Genomic DNA, 20,426 nt, shown 5'->3' on the forward strand with positions numbered 1-20,426 from the left:
CAATACTGAAAGAGACGACGGTGACTTGTGTGCGTCTGTGTGTGTGTGTGTGTGTGTGTGTGTGTGTGTGTGTGTGTGTTAAATGTATGCCAAAGGTCATGTCATATAAGAGGCATATTTGATGTATGATTTGTACTGTAAAAAGTTATATAGAGTTGCTGTAAATACAAACTATTAAGTTATATGCAATTATATTTTTTGGCACCTCCATAATCAAGCCTTGAATACACATATTAAATATGCATAAATGTTTCCTGCACGTTGCTGTCCTCTCGGGTTCAGGAAGAGAAGGTGGCGGTGGCCAAAGCCAAGGATTTCCTGGAGAGCAACACCTATTCTGCTGACGACCCTTACACAACGGCCCTGTCTGCGTACGCCTTGGCTCTTCTACGCAGCCCCTACGCCCCGCTGGCCCTGCGCCGCCTCAACCACATGGCAATTACGCAAGGTACCGCCACACTCATTACTGTGTGCAACACGATCAGCAAGTCACCGGAGGTTCATTCATTCAAAGCCTAGTAACCTGGACAAGAGATGTTTTACCAGGTGACAGACAAAGACCAGATTGGACCACAAGAAAAACAAGATTTTATTGATTTGTGGAAATCTGTGGCTCATATTTCTTGGTCAGATCCATTAGAGATTTACAGCTAAGGCCTCCTGCCCGAAGGCTGCTACGATTACAAGATGAAAATGACTGTGAAAGGAGCTGCTGTAGTCCTCAGCAGTAGCTCCGTCCACTCCTCCCTTTTCCCCTCCGTCTCTTATCTCACTGTTGGTTTCCTTTGAACGTTTCCTTCTCTTCCTTTCAACTCAACTTTTTGCATGTTTTGGCAGACTTGACAGAGCATAAGCTGGAGAGCACAACGATGTTCGCACTTTATAATTTTATTCCCAAAGTGCATCACAGACACAGGGCTTGGTCACTGATTGATTTGCACAATTAGGATATTGATACAATGAGTCAGACGACACAGGGTGACCTCCCTGTCTTTATTTTCTCACTTTGTGTGTCTTTGTAGATGGACTCACCCACTGGAGTCTGACCGGCAGCACTATTACAGATGAGGACACATTCATGGGCTTCAGCGATGGCCTCTCTCAGTCAGGTATACTCTGCAACTATTAAATGACCTGCCTGATCTGCCCGATCTGTCAGTTACATGAGTGTTAGCTGCATCCTGTCTGAAAATATAATGCAACAAAAACAAAACAATAATTGTAATTCATTTTGTTTGTTTCCCAGTGGTATCAGCAGAGGTGGAGATGACAGCCTACGGTCTTCTGACCTACACCCTTCTCGGAGATGTGGCCTCTGCCCTGCCTGTGGTCAAATGGCTCTCCCAGCAGAGGAATGCCTTGGGTGGCTTCTCCTCCACACAGGTAGCCCTTTTGTGTCCGGCTTCTCTTGTCTTTTGCTCCGGAGCACCATCTTTCTATGATCAAATCAAATTAAACAAGGAAAACAACAGCAGTTTTTAAAGTTATTCTCTTTCTCCTCTCTTCTCTGTCTTTTGTAAAAGTAATAAGCTAGTACTACGTAAAATGAAAAAAATAGAAATAAAAAACTCGAAAGTAAAGCAGATTTTTCTAAATCCCCTGTGCAGGACACATGTGTAGCTCTGCAGGCTCTGTCGGAGTACGCCATCCTGTCCTATGTAGGAGGTGTCAACCTCACCATTTCGCTGGCCTCCACCAACCTCGACTTCCAGGAGACCTTCGAACTCAACAGGGAAAACAAGAAACTCCTCCAGAGTGCCAAGGTAACCACTTCCATGTTTGATAGAATTGTTTTTGTGCACAACAAGTGAATTAACGTGCTGCTGCCTTATCAACGTCAAAGTCCACTGATGGCCCGAGAAATGTCTCTTCACAGAAACATCAGTACTTTAATGCCATTCAGAAACGTATCCCTTCTTTATTACAGTGATTGATGAACATCTATGCACCAGAGCCACACTCTGGTATTAAACATTAATCTCCAGGTTTCTATGTCCGGTTGTTTAGTAGCCAGGGCCTTTTCACTGTGCCAAACCAAACTAGGCTTAGCTGGGCTGGATTTCCCAAAAGCACCTTGTTGGTCTGTTGATTTAATAACTCTGTTTTATTGGCCTGTTTGCCTACACATTACAATCTGGACAGTGTGGGCACGAACTACCTTGGCCGGGGCACTGTGGCGTCAGGTCAGCACTGCTGCTGTGTGTGTGTGCGAGCGTGTGTGCGTGTGTGTGTGTGTGTGTGTGTGTGTGTGTGTGTGTGTGTGTGTATGTGTGTGTAAAACTCCATCAGACAGCCGGGGTGGTTCAGGTGAGAGTGCAGTACATTCTCTCTGCCGGGCATGTTCCTCTGCTGTGATTAGTAGTGTCAGCTTAATTGAGGGCAATTAAGGCCTGCTGGTTAGTAGCCAGGGAAGTACTAGTGGCAGTGTAGCAGCCTACAGCATTCATTCACTTGATAAATGACTCATTCACATCTCCCTGCCCCCTCTGACTCCCTTTGTTTCTCCTATTTCTGTTTTTTTTTTTTCAGATCCCCAGTATTCCCACTGGCCTTTTTGTGAGCGCTAAAGGTGAAGGCTGCTGTCTCATGCAGGTATTGTACTGGTCACATAAAACAGACGCATTTAAATTCTTGAATATCGCCTGAGAAGGAATTTGAGCGCTTACTTCATCAATAGCCCAAATTCCTCACTGTTGATTGTAGTTAGAGTTTAGCCAGATGTTTTGGAATGTGTTGATCATTCCTGTTTATTCCCAGAGGTTATCCCCTGGGCGCTGTTTACTCCCTACCTTGTCACAGATAAACAAAGACCTGTATCATAAACAGTAGCAGTCATTTTTTTACCTGCTCTAAAACCAAACAAGGAATAAAATGAACCCTTGTGAAAAAGATGTACTAAATAAATTGAATCTAATAATAATGAAGCAGGGGAAAATGTACATACATACATACATACATACATTTTGTAGCGAAAACTATTTGTACATTTTCTAAGTACACAGAAGTAAAACTTTTATTAAATTAACATTGAAGTGCACTATTTATAAATCTAAAACATGCCTATAATTAGATTAAATTAAAGTACACTTCAGTAAAGCATGCTGACAGTGTATTACAAAGGCTATGAAAATGGTATACTTTATTTAAACTTACTTTAACTTACTACACAAGTATTTGCAATTGAGTATAATCTTATACTAAAGACTTATATAATGTAGTAATATACTGATATATTGATATACTCACGAAAAAGTAACATTTACACTAAAATACCATTTGAAGTATTGTTGAATTAATGTATTGGTTTTCAGTGGATTGGAGTCGAACTTAATGACATCTAATTTGAAGCATGTGTGAAGAGGGATGTTTTTTAAATCCCATTTCGGAAAAGCCTGTATGTGACCTATGACTCGGTTCGACTGAGGCAGAGCCAGCTACGGCAGCGGATGTTGTGCTCTGCCATGTGGTGCCCCAAACATTCTTCCAGCTCGTTCTCCTCGACTGGTCTCTCTCTCAAAAGCACGCCGTTTCTTTCCCCACACCTCTCTCCTGCTTAACTTTCTCTCCATCCACACCTCTCCAATGCGTCAACACACCCCTCTGACAGCCCCTCGGGCCAGTGGCACCTGGGCTCTCATGAAATACAAGAGCGGGGCAATCAAAGAGAATCCTGCCTGTGTGTGCATGTATGTGTGTGTGTGTGTGTGTGTGTGTGTGTGTGTGTGTGTTCGTAGACACTGTATGTGATGAGTATACATCCTGTGCCCCAGGATTATTATTTAGTAGCTTTGCAAAAGGTCTCAAATCAGCCTGGATGATTTATTCTAGAATGTGTACAGTTCTGGGAATAATATTCTTCTGTGAAATTAAAAAGAGCATCAAAGCAGTGAGTTGTCCTCGGGCTGAAATAGTAGCTCTCTGAATGCATGTCTTGTGTCCAGTGAATATGATTTGTGGTTTATGCTTTAAAGTGCTGCCTGAGTCGTTTTTTTTTTTGTTTTTTTTTCCCCTGACTGTCTAGTCTTTTCAAGGCCGGAGGTCCTAAATATTTGAACTCTAAGTAGTTTGTTTTCAGTCCCCGATGCCAAAACGTATTAATTTTGTTTCTTCATACCAAAATATGCCTCAAACACATACTGAACACTTGGCAAACAAATTAATGTCTCTATATCAGGACTACACAAAGTCTGCGCTTGTTGTTGGTCATGTCCTTATATAAGAAAGTCAAGCTGAAGCCAAAATAAGGTATACTTGGGAACAGTATAAAACACAGATATACAGACTATAGCCATTCTAGCAGCTTTGTGAAGTCATATGTTCTAATTGGCCTGGGATGTACTTGTTTATCACCCGAGCATCTGTAATGGCTGAAATTTGCCTTGTTGATTGTTATCCGCCTATCAGGAAATAAGACTACATTAAGTAGTAGTTGCAATGGGGGTTAAAAGGGCTATTTTCAGGCTAGTAAGCAAAATAATAATAAACATGATGTGATGTGAAAAGAGGTAATATCAAATGTAGTTTCATAGATTTGTATGACTTTTTATTCTTTTAATGATGGGGCCTAGTGTGATGAAGGGCGGAAAGACTGAGAAATAGTGAAGTTATTGTTTATAATGAAGATAAATAAAACATTGGTATCGGTGTGGTTATCCGCCAAAGTCATAGATATCATTCCTAAATACTGCCCTCCCACTGCCCTCTCTGTAGATTGATGTGTCTTACAACCTACCCGACCCAGTCTCCAAGCCAGCCTTCCAGCTCAAGGTGGATCTGAAAGAGCCTTTTCAGGAGCGACACCTGCAGCCCCCCTCCTCTTCTTCCCGCCATCCTTCCTCACGCTCCCGGAGCCGCGCTGACAACCGCTCTGAGCTTAACCGGAAGCGACGGGCACCCATAGATGATGATGACCCGGCAGCCCACCAGGACAAGATGGACTTCCACATCTCCTTGGAAGTCTGTGCCAGGTAAAACAAAAAAAAAAAAGGAAAAAAAAGAAAACACGTTCAAATAAAGATGTTGCGTAGTTCTGCTTGTAGCAATTTCCCCCCTGACCCCGACTCTCTATCTAGGTGGCTCCATTCAGGCTCATCCAACATGGCCGTCATAGAAGTTCCCATGATTTCTGGTTTCAGAGCAGATGTTGAAAGTTTGGAGAGGGTACGTAATCACATTAATTCACATGCACACACTTTTGCCAAAGGGTTAGAGATTGTACATCGACCTGTACGTACACAGACCCATACGCATCCACTTGATATTATTGTTCCTCGCAGTGGCTCAGCGATTGCTCGACAGGCAGGGCGAGTAGTCAGGTAAGTGCTCGAAACTCAAAGGCAGGTAGAATGAAAGACAGATGCGCCCACATCTGGAGGCCATTTGACAAAGAGCGGTATGTCATGGAATTCATCAGACTCCTCCTGTTTCCTCTGAAGACTCCTTTGCAAACTCCAGGCTCACGTGTACACATTCACACCCACACAGGATCCCTTGATGTACCCGCATCAACAAACACACACATATGGATGTTGATCCTGCAGTAGGAGTCAAGTGTTTACCTGTTATCCTCTTCATTATTGTAAGAAGTTGTTTGACTGAAGAACTCCTGAAGACTTGAAGTACAAGTATATTATGTGTATGTTTCTCAGTCACAGGAATGGTCATTAAGGCATGGGTCCTTTTTTATAGTGTTATTTTCAGGTATGATAAGAGACAGCTCAGGCACTGTGAGGTTACAGATGTCTCCAGGCAAGAGGTCACTGGGCCTCTCTGGGCCTACAAACCAAGCACACACACCTCACTGGGCCTTAGACTTCAGGAAAAGAAGAGTTTGCAAAGGACAGAGGAAAGACACAAATATACTGTAATAAGCTAGAGAGGACTGGAATAAAGGACAGACGTAGAATGGATGGGTGAATCGCGGAATCGTTAGTACAGATGAAGAGCAAGAGAAATTAATGTTAAATTTAAGAGCTGGTTCCAGGTCAGCTCCCCAGCCACCCATCAGAAGCCTGTCCCTCATTACTGGACAGTTATAGGGCCTTAGTCTGCAGGCTTCCACCTCTAAGAGAGCCACCTCTCTGGCTACCTGGGGAGATGTTAAACACGCACACGCATACTGCTACGAGTGTGTCAGCCGAGGCTGACCCGAGTTGTAGTGGCTAACAAGCTCAGTTTACAGCCCCGCTGGCCTCTCTTGGAGTTTTACTGCTGCCTGCGCGACTGCCACTTACATTCCTCAATTTATGGTGGCAAGCTTGGCTTCTACAGTCATGTCTAGTTGCTTTCATGGAAGCTGCAGTCATGAATGATTAGTCCAGTGACTGACTGGGAGCTACCACAGCCACGGCCTCTTATCACCCAATATAATGAGGTTTGTTTAACAACTCGGAACACACTGCGGGTATAACATTCGAGCTATGGGAGTTCATTGGCAATGTAAGGTGCTAGATAGACAAACAATACTTTTGTAAACACCCATGTATGTGTGTGTGTGTGTGTGTTTGTGTGTGTGTGTGTGTGTGTGTGTGTGTGTGTGTGTGTGTGTGTGTGTGTGTGTGTGTGCCTCGGTGGCGCCAGCTCAGGCTGAGAACCTCATAAACCCCTGCTGTCCACAGGCTGCCACCTTTGACAGAATGAAAAATCCCCCCGTGGGGGGAATTAACTCTGCTGGCTCTTTACGTACACACTCAAATTTGCAGTAAACAGCTTCCCCATTACTCATTCATGCACTCATATTTACTTGATATGGTCATGCATATCTGATCCAATCATACATTTGTGCACAAGGTTCGCCAAATACCAGAGACTCTCTCTTAAGTATAAAACACTGATAATACGATCCCAGAGGAGAGCTATGATGGGCCCCTTGTTGATTTCCAGAAATGTAGAGTTGAGTCCATCATTAGTGACCTGTACATTTTCCACCAATGCTGTCTTGTCACTGTAGGGTGTATATGGTTTGCATATACAGAGCATATTCAAATGTAGGTCATGTGGCCTCTGACAGTAGGGTGGTAAGGGCACTGTACCAGAGGTATGAATAGTGAATCACCTTGTTGATTTGAATTGTTCCGTTATATTCAGTTTAAAGATTTGTAGTCACTGATCAGGGGTGAGACAAATTATCATGATACTTTTGCTTCTGTCTGCAACATACTGTGATAGTATCATGTTACGAGTTGCTCTGTGATTCCCACCCCTCTCACTGACTCTGCAGTTGGTTTACTTTGTGTCTGAACTAAGCTGTCGCACCTCTGTTCACATTCACATTATTACGTACAACTGTAAGTGAACGCATCACTATTCCTACCATCGCCAGTTCAGCATTGATTCTGACTGACTTCAGTTCAGTAACGCTACTCATTCAAGGTGTAAACATTTAGTTTAGTAAAAAAATCACATGTCACATGTTTGCAACATTTATCACATCACGATTGTTTTCATTGCCTCTAATTAGCCTTTAACAAGAAGGTAATGTGGTGTATCGCAGCTGAACTGACAGTGATTTATGACAGCTCAGATTCAGGATTGTGCAAGGACTCAGTAGTATCAACATGTCCAAATGGCTTGTAGGACTATTCTGTTATTACGTTATCCCAGGCCTATTCGAGTCAACCAAAGGCCTGGTTACGTATTTAACGCTTTCATTTTTTTTATCTCGAATAAAGCGAATATTAAACCCTTGTTTGCATATGACGGAGCTGTCCAGTCTGCTGTGGTGCTGATTACTATTCATGTCTATTTCTATGTCCGAGACTACAAGTTGCATATCAGTGCTCAAGTTTAATGTAATGTCTAACTGTCCATGAATGTGCATTTTGTACGGCTAATCAGTTAAGGCCTACAGTCTAAATTCATTTTCATCAGGATCAGCTACAGCATTTACTTAATCCAGACAGATATAGTGCATGAGAGAGAGATATGAGGTTCATTGGTTCATTTCAAAGTTTGAACATTTCACATGTTGAGCTGGTTTCCAGCATTAGGTTTCAATGCCAGAAACAACTGAGAGGCATCACAACTATTTTCAAATATTATTTCAAATATAATTTCCCACTGCAGTGCTTAACGAGGACATCAACAACACACACATGCACACATACCCAGGCCAGCCTCTTTGAGACTGTGTTTGCACAGATTTGCTTCAGCCAAATGGTGTGTTTGTTTACAAACTGAGCTTTTTCACGTGTCTGCCTCTACAGCTGCTGATGGACAAACGTGTGGGTCTGAAGAGATATGAGCTGAATGGGAGAAAAGTGTTGTTCTACTTTGATGAGGTGAGTTCATTGTGTCCGTCAGGGCCTGAAGAATACTGTATGTGTGGCAATGCTGGGTGAGGAGAGGGTTCCTCATCAATGTTTGCACAGGATTCGGAACATTTTGTGAGTGCAAAGTGTGTTTAATTTCTCTGTCTTTGTATGCTTTTCTGTGTGTTCCTGTACATATTTTTTTTCTGGGTTTGTCACCCCCTCTTAGATCCCCAGCCAGTGTATGACGTGTGTGGCCTTTCAAGCTATGAGGGAATACATTGTGGGCAAGACAGCGCCTGTTCCGGTCAAGATCTATGACTACTACGAACCAGGTGTGCCTCTGATGAATATTTTAAGTACTGCTCTTGAAAGAGTTACACAGCAGGAAAACCGTATAACTCACCATGATTTATGAAGTGGCTTCTTTTTCATAGAAAAGTTTATGACCTAGTTATGGTGAGCGTCATCATTGTTTTGTGTGTGTGGATGTGTGAACGTGCCGGTGTGGGTCTGTGCCTTTCATGCAGCCTTTGAGGCCACCCGGTTCTACAACGTTAGCGAGAGCAGTCCGCTAGCACGGGAGCTGTGTGATGGACCCACTTGCAATGAGGTAGAAAGTTCAACCAACCAGTGGATAGGTGAGACTCATTCTATGTCCCAAGGGATTCACATACACCCCACATCCACTAGTCTATTAAAAAAACATGTTTTTCCCCTGCAGGTTTTGTGCAGACGAACCAGTGCAACAATGTGTTTGGCTGCCTGGAGGAGGAGCAGTTTGAGCGCTGCACGTGCTACAGGGACTGTGGTTACGATGGGGAGCCAGTTTGTGGGTCGGATGGGCAGCTGTACCAGAACCAGTGTCAGATGGAGGTGTTCGCCTGTCGAAATGGGACTCGCATCAAGCAGGTTCCTCTATCCCAGTGTCCTCATGGTAAGAGAGCCAGAACAGTCCAGTCACTGCTGTTCCCTGATTCCAGACCCACATTTCAGATACCCCTTCCCCACCGAATAAGCTACGCTTCCTGAACTGTTTCTGAGTAGTTTTGAGCAGAATCATGGTAAACAAGGATGCATCATCAACAGAGGGCATTGCACAAAGGACCAGCTGAACATGACATGAACACTTAAGGTCAAGAGAAACCTGCTTTTTTGGTTTGCAACTTTTCGGATTGCGAACGTAAAGTCTGACAAAGTCACTTTGCTTTACATAAAAATTCAGTGAGTTTAGCTTGCACAACCTCAATTAGTTCTATCTTACTTGGTAATGCTGAAGTAACTGTAAAGTAAACAACCTTAATTTTGTTCAAAAACCGGAAACAGAACCGTTTCTATGTTGGTGGAAAAGGGGTTCAATTTGTTCAACAATTTTAAGAGGATTATGAAGGGGAGGGGGTCATCTTATTACATAGTTTGCTAACATCCTAGCTAAATGCATCCAAAACAGTGACAACGGTGAATGAGAGTGACACAGCTGTACAGAGACAGGGCTTCAGTCAACATGTTTATTTGATCAGTTGAAAAACAGCTTCTGGGTCAACTGGAGATGACACTGGCAGCGTGACAGACATCATTCACGACTGTAACTCTCACAGAAGTTTTCCCTTCCTTAAGAGGAACGACGTATGCGCTTGTATGAGTGTGTTCACAGGAACGCTCGTGTTCTTCACGGATACGGTCGGATGGATTTGCTATAACTCGTGAGTTTGTAGTCATCCGCATGTCCACTGTGTGCGCGTCCGTACGTATGCACGTGAAAGTGTATCAATGCTCCCGTGTGTGTGTGTGTGTGTGTGTGTGTGTGTGTGTGTGTGTGTGTGTGTGTGTGTGTGTTTGTGTGTGTGCCATGATCTGCACTGTAGAAACAGCTGTTCAGGTGTCGAGCTGATTACTGGATGAGTTTTCTGAGGAGAGCTACTCGTCGTACCCCCCCGCCCCCCCCCCCCCCACTCTGTGCTGTATTACAGGGCTCTCTCCAAATGACAGAGTGCTTTTGTCCAGCCCTTTGAAATCCTTGTCACATTCCTTTCCGACGCACAGCCCAACAACAAAGGAGCCTTCATGTTGCGAGGCAGATTGGGGAAAAGGCATAGACAAAACTTTGGTGGGAAAAGACCTCGGTTTGTGCCAAGTGGTCATGCTGTAGATTATCAAAAGAGTCGTATTTTTGTTTCAAGCTCCCCGGCCTTGTTTGTTTGTGTATGCTTGTGTGGGGGACATTCGTGCCTCCGTTTCCCTGTTTTGAAAAGGAAAAAGATACAATTTGTTTCCACAGATGGCCCCTCTGGCTATGGTTTGGTCCCTGCTATTTTTGGAAAGATTTTAATGCAGGCCTCTGTTGGGACTGAGTGTACATCATTGTTTTGCCAAGAAGTGTTGCTCAGTGGGGTGGATAATGCTTCTGGGCAGTATTTAGATTATGCAACACTGAAACTCTGTTGAAATCATTACTAGTTTGTTTTTTTTTGTTTTTTGTTTTTTTTCAGGGTGCTGTGGCAGAAACATAAATGTGGATAATCTAATATGTGTGTGTGTGTGTGTGTGTGTGTGTGTGTGTGTGTGTGTGTGTGTTTGCATTTGTTTCTATTTCCAGTGGAGACCACGGTGGAGGACAGGCAACCAATAGCAAGCCAGGAAACTGAGCAGCCCTCAGTGCCTGTACAAACAGGTAACTTCATCAACCACACCTTTTCCCTGCTTGGCTTTGCATCACCTCCCGTCTGCCCCCCGTCCACTCTCCTCTCGATTTCTCCTCAATCCTCTTTATTATGCTTGTGATGTATATACCTATATACATGTTCTGAGAGTGAGCTGCATTTTTATCTGCTGTCTGAATTCTGCAGCTTTTTTAAATTCAGATTCTGCATCCGTTTGTGAATTGCGTGTGTTTTCTTTTGTACTGTGGAGAATGGGAGGAAGAAGGAGTGAGGGACAAAGAGATGAAAGGGTGTGCAACTGAGAAAAGAAAGGGGAGAAACATAGTCAGAGAGGGACGAACAGGAGACGAGATGAAAAAGGAAAAGAGAGAAAGAGCAGGGCAGAAGGGGAGAAAGGTGGAAAAGAAGAAAGTAGATACGTAGGTGGAGTAAGTGGCAGCACATTCCGCTGCCACCACATCATGTCTACAATCGGCGGGATAAATAGGTGGATAGGTTTCACACTGCGGGCTTGATTGTTGCTCTGCCATGAGCTTAGATCAGCTGCCACTTCCAGCGAGGCAGCCAGAGAATTCCTGATAGGATGTTTGGCTGCGTGCGGAGGGAGGATGTAGCTGTGTTACACTTGGCAGGGAGAACATTAAAAAGGAACCGCAGTCATTCACAAGTTGCAGAAGTGTGCGTGCTGTGTGTGCACGGATTGCATGTGGTGCTACGTGTGTGTAACATTTGAAGGTCCTCTCCGATGAATGTTTGAGTTGTGTGTGTGTGTGTGTGTGTGTGTGTGTGTGTTTGTGTGTGTGTGTGTGTGTGCGTGCGTGTGTGATGTGGCACAGCCTGCACCGACTTGTTTCCCAGCCTGCAGCTCCAGGTAGGTAGCTGCAGCCCCACAAAGCTTCTCTCAGTCAAAGCCTCCTTAGTACAAAAGCTAACGCTTCACACTCACCACAGGAATGCTGTTATGTACACACATACACACACACAGACACACACACACATACACGTATATATATATATATATATATATATATACACATATATATATATATGTATATATATATACATGCACGCACACATGTATTGCATGTTCACACAGGCAAATTCTCCCGCGTGCACACACACACACACACACACACACACAGCTATAATATGATAACCCTGGGCTGATTAGATTGAACAAGTACTGTAAAAACACAGTCATTGTAAACCATTAGAATGTTGACGACATGCCCGCTAAGTGCACCCAGAGTGTAATAGGTGAAGGCGGGCTGTGCCAAGGAAATGACAGTTTCCACTGGAACAGCGGAGGAAGCTGAAGCTCTGGAATTAGCTTCCTTGTGCAGACTTGTCTTATTAGTGAACTTGTACCAGAGGACAACGTTCATACAGTATAATGGATACACGCTTCATTTGAGAGAACATTTTCCTTCATGTGAAGTTTTAATATCTCACTTTGAAGAATCCAACGTTGACATGACGTTTTTGTGCGCTTGTTTGTGTTTGTTTAGATTCAAGCTGAACGTGTGCCATAAGGATTATAAGATTAAAAGAACTGGCCACAGTGGACTGATGGGTGCTTATAGTAAAATGCAAATTCAGAAAGTGTGATTTTACAGTAGCATGGTATGTGAGAATGCAACATTTTAAGCAGGGAGGGACCCCTACTGTCTGTGACGGGGTACTGCTGCATGAGTTTCAGATGTAGAGGATATCAAAGGGGCCCTGTGGAGTCAAGCAGCAAAATGTATGTTTCCTTTTCAGTGTTTCTCACCAAAAAGCATTGTGGGTATCCTTGAAGTCTAACAAATGTGTCGAAAGCCCTGCCTTTGCAGTGGCTTTACTGTTTCTTTGCGCGTTGCTGCTACTTGTCAAATAGAGGTGTAAAATAAGACCATAAGGAATGCGTATCAGATCACATGCATGCGTCTGTGTTCTCAGAAAACATATATAAAACCGCACTGCTCCAACATATCAACACTACTAGTGGTCAAAAACTCCACAGGGTACCTTTAAGGTTCAACCCATTTCAGATTTCCTAAGTGTAAGCCTACGTCTCCATAAGACCCTGTTCTTTCATATTCAGCTCCTAAATCAAAAGTGTCTTTGCTGTTTATCAAATATTGTGATCCCCGGGCCAATGGTACCTAGTCAAGGTCTTGTCTCTACCAGCCCTTATGTTGTGTTGCACTCCAATCTCCCTAGGTGAAGAGGAGCAAGGGTCCATGGCAGAGGTGTCCTACTACTCCTATGAATACGACCCAGATTCCGAGCCTTTCCTCGCCGATGCAGACGGAGGGGACCATTTACACCTTCCTGAAGGTGGAGGGGATGTAGACCAGATGGGGCTCCTGCCAGCAGATACCCAGCTACCCACACTGGACACAAAAAACACCCCTGAGCGATGGTATGAGTGGCTCATCATGCTTTTGCTTGTTCTGCACTGACTTGATTTTCAATCAGACTTGGGGTTCATGGATCTCTGCCATGTTTCTAGTGTGTTTTGCTTAGAGCTTAATGGATACTGCTGGTGTAGTTTGATTTCTGTGTATTTCTTTCTGTCCACAAATCCCACAGAGAAGCAAAACTAACACTGCATGGCATCTCCACTTAATCGTTTGCATTTTAGATTTCACTTCCTGTTTTCCATTGACTTCCTTTTACACTTTAAATGATCATTTTACACTTTCACACTTTTTGGAAGTTCAAATAATGGCCCTATATTCTTGTAGTATAGTAAACTAAGAATCTTTGTAATTTGATCTCTTTTGATTTTAGATTTTGACTTGCAATTTTGATTATGACCAAAAATATCCTCCATAAAGAAGATGCACTTACGACTCTGAAGTGGGAAATGTGAACTTTTGAGATTTAACGACCTGGATTCTCAGTAATCCAGGTCGGGGTAAGTGCTGTTTCATAGGCAACTGGACGTGTTTCAGTTTCTTCAAAACGTTTTACCTCTCATCCCAGAGGCTTCTTCAGTTGTAACTAGCTGGAGGGGAGTTGCAGGCTTTTAAACTCTGTGTGGGAGTGTCCTTACAGAGTCCAACTAACATCACTCAAGCAGGAGTAAGTAAGGCATTTGTTGGGGACTTTCTCTGAAGCGGATGAATACACAATTGGCTCTCTAGTGAGTGTCTACAGCCTCATGAAAATGTATGTGGGTTTAACCCAGATTAAACTACAGTGCCCATGTTCATTATAGTGAAGAATCCCCTACAGTACCTGTCACTCAGTCCTTTCTTGGGACTTGGTGATGATAAAAAGAGTGAATCGTAAAACATAAACAGAGGTTTAACCTGCCGTTGTGATAGCTACAGTATATCATAAGGTCAGAAGTGGTCATCTAATACAGAGTTTTAGAACTGCTGACAAAGCGTTTCAGGAACGGTGTTTTCTGTGGGAGGGAAGAGCTTCTCTTGGCGCAGACTTTGACCATTTTTACTTTCAAGACCTTTTTACATGCACAGGAATCTATGTAACACACTGAAGGTAAGGACGAAAATGAAAAAGCATAATAGGTTTAACAGTTTCCTGCAGTTATACGACGCAGTCTCTCAACAGGTTCTGACTACAGACATCTACAGCTCTGTGAGAGAGGTTTTGACTGTGTCCGAGTTGATCTTACAATAAAAGTGTGTCCTGTGTTCTTGTCGTCCACAGAAACGCCCACAGAGTGAAGCCATACCCGCCTCCAAATTGTACATTATTTGTGAATATGCTAGTGAATGGAAAGAGAAGAGAGAATCGGGACTCGCTCGGCCTAAGAGGGAGAGACAGTGGAGTCTGGAGACTGAGAGTGTGGCTCTGTGTGAGAGTGTGTGTGCCGATGCCTTTATACAGCGGTGTGTGTGGTTGGATGTGACTGTGTGCATGACTGCTATTGAATTAGTTAGAGTCCTCCAGACTTCAGTGTTTCTTCCTCCGGCCTCAGAGTCACCGATAGGCACCATAGCGTCTTTTTTATCCACTGTACTGCCTTTATAATCACTAGAACAAATAATCAAGTATTTATGTTTGTAATTACACCTGACTTTAAGCAAAATATTTTGTTATATTTTCTATCTGTGGTATTTATTTGTAGCTAGAGATTATATCTTTTTTTCTTTGGTCATTGCCCGCCCATATGATCTACTTTTTTTTCCCTTGTGGTTCTTTGAGTTCAAACAAAAGATTTATGCTGTCAAAGGCTTTTTTTTTTTTTTTTCTTTCATAGCAAGCTTTAACCCAATTATTGAAATGTTTGATGAAATTCCTTTGCTGGTATCCTGCTGGAAAAAAGACATATGCTAACCATATGCTTTACAGAAACATAAGCTCAAATGTTTTTCATTTTTCAGATTTTTTTCTTTCATGCCTTTATTAGACAGCACAGTAGAGGTCGACAGGAAACATAAGGAAAGATAACGGGGACTGACATTACAGTTACATGATGTATGTCTTTGGACCACTTTTCCAACCGGGACGAAAAAAAAAAAATGTTTCTGGAAAAGCATCATCTACTCTCAAGTCACCTCTCACCTTACCTACCTTGAGATTTGATTGTACAGTTCATAAGCTATTTTTTGTTTTTGTTAAATTTTGATTCGTGAAGCAATCAACTTAAAAAAAATCAAGAATGAAGTTTCAAATTCCTGTAAATGTACCAAATTGGATTAAATGTAGCCCTTATTCCTATCAAATATTGTGCTTTTTAAAACAAACAAGAATAAAATTTGTATACGATCCAAGGCTTTGCTTTTTGTTGACTTTACACTCTCACTCAGGTTTTTACACTGTGCTTAAAAAGACTTGCTCATGTGTCGAGTCATTAAAGAATACACATTATGCTCATTTTTAGGTTCATCATTTTATTTTGGGGTACTACTAGTATAGTTTTACATGCTTTAGTGCGAAAAAACACATCAGTTTTCTCATACTGTCCAGTGCTGCAGCTCTGTATTCCCCCTCTGTCTTAGCACCTGTCTTCTTCAGGCCTGAATACCCAGTCTGCTCTGATAGGTCAGCTTGTGAATGCCTGAGTCAGCACTGCTCACTACAACAGAGCAGCTTTGCTAAATTAATTCTTGCGTGCCAAACTAGATGCTGTGCACTAATTTGAGCAAATGTGTGGCGTGGTGTCACTGAATTAAAAGCAAGACTACTGACGAGGTGTTCCAGGAGCGGTGATTTCTGCGGGAAAGAGGAGCTTCTGTTACAATGACCTTTTCAACTCTCAAGGACCTATATAAAACAAAGAAAAGGAGAAAAAAAATAGGAGCCCAATAGGCCTTCTTGAATTCGGATTACCTGGATTTGAGTTGTGTCTTCTGCCCCTCCTGCTTCTGTTTTAGCTTATGCAGCTACAACTTCAGGGAAGAGACACCTTGAAACATCTTTTAAGAACAATATGATCTCTACAGCTGCAGCACAGTACGTCTGTCTGCTCCACTAGCAGAGGAGCTGCTGTGCAGTTGTTCATGAAAGCTGTGTTGCTCCATTTCCTTTGAAAGGCTAGTTAAGTCTGGAGATAATTTCCTGTCAGCAGCGAGCTGTATTACAACCCTGCTGCTTCAGAGTGCCGTCTGCTTTGATAACCGACTCTCTGATCCCTGGCATGCTCCTGTGTTGGAGACACAAAGCATGAACGTGTGTGTGTCAGTTGTGTACACACAACCTCTTGAGTTTTTTGAGCGTGCACCGTATGTGTTTGTTTAACTGCTCACAACAGATTCGGGTTACCAAAGCAACAGCGCGGGAGAGAGTTAGAGCCTGTTAAAGTTTAATGTTTGTTTTTCTGCAGACGTCACTTGTCGACCCTCTCGGTTACTGCGGCCTCCGGCAGCTCGGGCCCTTTTAAACGACTCCTTCATATCCTAACTACAAATCATCACTGGGATTAGCCGAGATCAAAGAGGGCTAAACTGCTGTAACTGCATCTGGGTAATCTGTTTGACCTGAAGTTAAAGATGAGACACCGGAGGGATGTATGTTGGCACTTCAGATGAAAGTGCTCTGCCTGTAACTGCTCCGGGGGTGCTGCACTGCATCTGACCCTACTGCATCTGTGTTGGGGCTGTGTGTGCACGTGTGTGTGTGTGTGTGTGTGTGTGTGTGTAGAAAATGTTTTTCCAACACAGTGTGCACTTTCAAGGCGGTATTGTACATGTACTCATATTTCAGGGCAAAACTTATGAAACTTCCCAAAAATGTTGATTTTTCAGGAATTACTCCTCCAGCCTAAATGGAAAAAACAGTGTACTTCTGGCAGCCTCTGTGGCAACCGCATGCCTGGCTGAAGAGTGATATTGCGTCTCCACACGGCGATGAGCAGAAAGAGAATGAAAGGAGAAAGGAGGGAGAGGGGGGGATCTTGGTTTCATGGTTTGCGGGGGGAGCTAGCATTACATGAGAGTGAATTGGAGTGATGACATTGTTCCTAAGTACCAGCTGAGTGCACCTATACATCCACCTCTCCCTGCGTAGGAAGGGCTATTCACCTGTCCGAGCCACTGCCGACAAAAGGGACAAACAGGCAGATAGACAAAACCCCCCTCCAGTGGAGAGTCCGCTCAGCTGTTGACACTTTGATGTGCATTATACGTCTCAGGTTTCCTGATTGTTTTCAGAGGAAATTAGGGATTGATTCTGGATCATCCAGGGTTCTGGCTTTCACTGTAAGATGCCGGGGCGTGGGTGATGCCGAATCCAGGAGAAGCAATACTGATCATACATGAAGAAAGACCAGCAGGATGGATATGGATTAAGGAATGAGACGCTTCTCTGATGCTCATCTGATGACTGAACGTCCAAGTATGCAGCCCTTAGTTCTGACTGAAAGGGGGAATTACCTGTGAATAGAAGGTGCCCTGAAGGTTTTTTTTAGGATTAGTATTTCTTTGGCCATCTTCTTGTTGTGACTGACATGTTGCGTGAATACTTCATTTGTATTTCTACCATTGAGGTATACCTGAAGCGTCCATCGCTTCTATGAAGAGTCAAATGGAGAAGAAATACCCAGTAATCGCAGGGAGAGAAAAAGGTACGTTCATCTACAGAAAATTAGCTATACACAAAGTCCTGTGCAGAGCCATCAATATCATTATATATGTCCAGTTGGTCACTCTTGTTTGAAAGGGAGAGCACTGACGTGAGCAGAGTGGAGGACTTCTCAGCATGCCGACCTGCCAGGACTTGCTGCTCTCTGTGAAAAATGCTCCCACTTGCTCGACTGAACGCTCGTATGCTGATGCAATGCTTTGCCCTGGGTTGTGTCTAGATGTGTCGCTCTGAGTCAGTATACATGACTGTCAAACAATCTGAGCTTTCAGCTAACTGGCTGCCAGTTTATAATATCTCTGACCAGAATGATGATGCAGGACGAATGCAGATACAGACTCTCATACCGGAGTTTATCAGATGAGTGGTGACAGATATTTGGAAGCCACTTTTTAACCATTTTAGAGTACCATGTCCCAATCCAAGTTGTACCAAGTGCTGGAGCCCCAAGGCATTGTTGATTAACATCTTAACATCTCCTTCTCATTTTGACAAATGGCATCATGAATACCAAATGATGGAGTGAACAGTGGACGTCAAGCAGCCAAGGGAATGCTCTGCCTGTTTATATTCCACCTTGTTTCCTGTGTTTTATTTGAAATTATGATATAATTTACACTTGAATAGTTTAATTAAACAGCAACATCTCTTTTTTAGTCGAAAAATATTGTTCATTCCTTTATCTGGTTTTCTGGAACCACTTTAGATTGTGTGCAGGGGCATAACTCAAAATAAAGGTATTGGTATGATTGTTTTTACTTGTTTGAGAAAACAAAAATAGTTAAAAAAATATCAAATCATTACTGTGATTTAATAGCCAAATTCATGCAAGTGTGACCATCACATGCCAATTACCCTTCAGCTGTAGCTAAAGTACACTTATTTGAACAGGGACTTTTCTATTACACACACAGTTTATGAAGTAGCCCCGGGGCTTGCAGGATTTTAAATGCAGTTTAGATGTAAATGTCTTTTATGTGCATGTCTTTGTCATTTGTGCTCTGTAAATGTATTTTAGAAGTTGCAGTGTGTATGTGTGATATTTCTGCCTGTCTCTAGGGCCAGGACCTGGGCGCTATGGGCTTCCTCCCACCATAGGATTTGTGGGCCATGATTTCACCAAGCTGACAAGTCCCGCTTATTCTTTCCATGGCAGGATGAGTGACAACAGTGAGCTCCTCATCTCTTTGTATAGCTTTAGATTTATCATATAAGAAGGCTACATAGCTACAGAGGAAACATTCTTATTTATGTAATCAAACACTTTGATATGGTCCAACTTAGCAACATTTCTCTGGTCTAGTGACGGGTCCTATTCTGTAACGTGGGATTAAAGCCATTTGTATACATCTTAAGCGATGTAAGTATACATACAGCCACTAGGGGGAGACAGTACCTCATATTTCTGTAGATATCTCACCTTATGCTCATCTAGCCTGTTTATTTAAAACTGTCAGAGGAGATAATATATTGAATTGATCAGAAATCTTTACTTTCCCTGCAGTGTATTGTGTTGACTCAAGTCCAGGCCCTAAGTATCACATTGATGCAAAGGTCACTCGTTTCGGAAGGGATGGCACCCCCGCATATTCAATGTTGGGCCGCATGAAAGCAGAGAGTAAGTCACAATTCATTCATAATATTCAGAAAAGTGTTATTTTGAGAGGGTGAACTACTTTATTTTCCTGAGAACAGCTTCTTTATTCAGTTATGGAAAAAATTATTGTTGGTTTCAGTCCTGGCGTGCAAAAACATTTGTTGTTGACACCTCTACAGATTCAGTGTCAGCTGTTACAACCGACAACCTGAACCCCGTTAAGTATACACACTCTTTAACATATGGTGTTGATGGGATATATTATTCAACTGTTTTCTGTTGACCAGAGGAGCTATTCCAGACACCAGGACCGGGTGCATACAGCCCTGAGAAAGCCCCACCATGCAACCTCCAGCGCAGACCACCGTCCTACACAATGAGCTCTCGTACCCACTACAGAGGCATCGACGCAGTACCTGCTCCTAACAAGTATTGTCTCCCTCCTCTCATGGGCCCTCAAGTCCCAAACAAGCCGGCCAGCGCCAGCTACACAATGTCAGGCAGTTACAGCACAGGGGGACCATCTGTGGATTTAGCCAAGACGCCAGGGCCATGCAGATACAACAGTACAGACCCGAGTGTGTATCTACCCCGACAGCCAGCCTTTTCCATGTTGGGACGCCACGACTTACCCAGAGATGCCACCAAGAAACCTGGCCCTGGAACGTATAACCCAGAAAGAGTGATAGCTCACAAGGCTCGGGCACCAGCCTACTCCCTGGGCGTCAGACACTCAGAGTTTGTTACTCCACTGGTTGTTAATGTTTCTGACTGAACATCGAAAAACATAGTCTAGGAGAAAAAACATTCATGGGCAGACATATGTGAAGAAGTACATTTTATTTTGTTCTTTAAGCAACAAAAGGACTTGTTGAATCAACC

The 20,426-nt window shown here is 43.2% G+C and overlaps 2 protein-coding genes across 2 annotated transcripts in view; both read left to right on the plus strand.

Moving 5' to 3' along the window:
- cpamd8 (C3 and PZP like alpha-2-macroglobulin domain containing 8) overlaps positions 1-15,639 on the plus strand; it is a 46,583-nt gene extending 30,944 nt beyond the window's left edge. The window contains exons 31-44 of the mRNA XM_030433310.1: positions 283-448; positions 1,023-1,109; positions 1,247-1,383; positions 1,608-1,763; positions 2,530-2,592; positions 4,711-4,967; positions 5,073-5,160; positions 8,205-8,279; positions 8,479-8,584; positions 8,780-8,890; positions 8,974-9,186; positions 10,846-10,920; positions 13,112-13,313; positions 14,573-15,639. Coding sequence (XP_030289170.1) covers positions 283-448; positions 1,023-1,109; positions 1,247-1,383; positions 1,608-1,763; positions 2,530-2,592; positions 4,711-4,967; positions 5,073-5,160; positions 8,205-8,279; positions 8,479-8,584; positions 8,780-8,890; positions 8,974-9,186; positions 10,846-10,920; positions 13,112-13,313; position 14,573 — 1,737 coding nt within the window. The 3' untranslated portion in view covers positions 14,574-15,639. The remainder of the gene's footprint in view (positions 1-282; positions 449-1,022; positions 1,110-1,246; positions 1,384-1,607; positions 1,764-2,529; positions 2,593-4,710; positions 4,968-5,072; positions 5,161-8,204; positions 8,280-8,478; positions 8,585-8,779; positions 8,891-8,973; positions 9,187-10,845; positions 10,921-13,111; positions 13,314-14,572) is intronic.
- A 1,907-nt stretch (positions 15,640-17,546) lies between these two features.
- On the plus strand, positions 17,547-20,371 carry cimap1d (CIMAP1 family member D). Its single transcript, XM_030434275.1, has 5 exons — positions 17,547-17,701; positions 17,853-17,930; positions 19,007-19,117; positions 19,452-19,565; positions 19,832-20,371. Exons 1-5 carry the CDS (start codon positions 17,659-17,661, stop codon positions 20,317-20,319), a joined length of 834 nt encoding a protein of 277 aa, XP_030290135.1. The 5' UTR covers positions 17,547-17,658; the 3' UTR covers positions 20,320-20,371.
- Positions 20,372-20,426: the final 55 nt, after the last annotated feature.

The sequence above is a fragment of the Sparus aurata genome, chromosome 11 (assembly GCF_900880675.1).
Source record: "Sparus aurata chromosome 11, fSpaAur1.1, whole genome shotgun sequence".
NCBI lineage: Eukaryota > Metazoa > Chordata > Actinopteri > Spariformes > Sparidae > Sparus > Sparus aurata.

Bases quoted from the DNA above. Each gene is read 5' to 3' on its own strand.
- cimap1d (XM_030434275.1), top strand. From the start codon at position 17,659: ATGAGACGCTTCTCTGATGCTCATCTGATGACTGAACGTCCAA. The intron at 17,702-17,852 runs GTATGCAGCCCT...TCTACCATTGAG, and splicing joins TCTGATGACTGAACGTCCAA to GTATACCTGAAGCGTCCATC. The intron at 19,118-19,451 runs GTGAGCTCCTCA...CTTTCCCTGCAG, and splicing joins TGGCAGGATGAGTGACAACA to TGTATTGTGTTGACTCAAGT.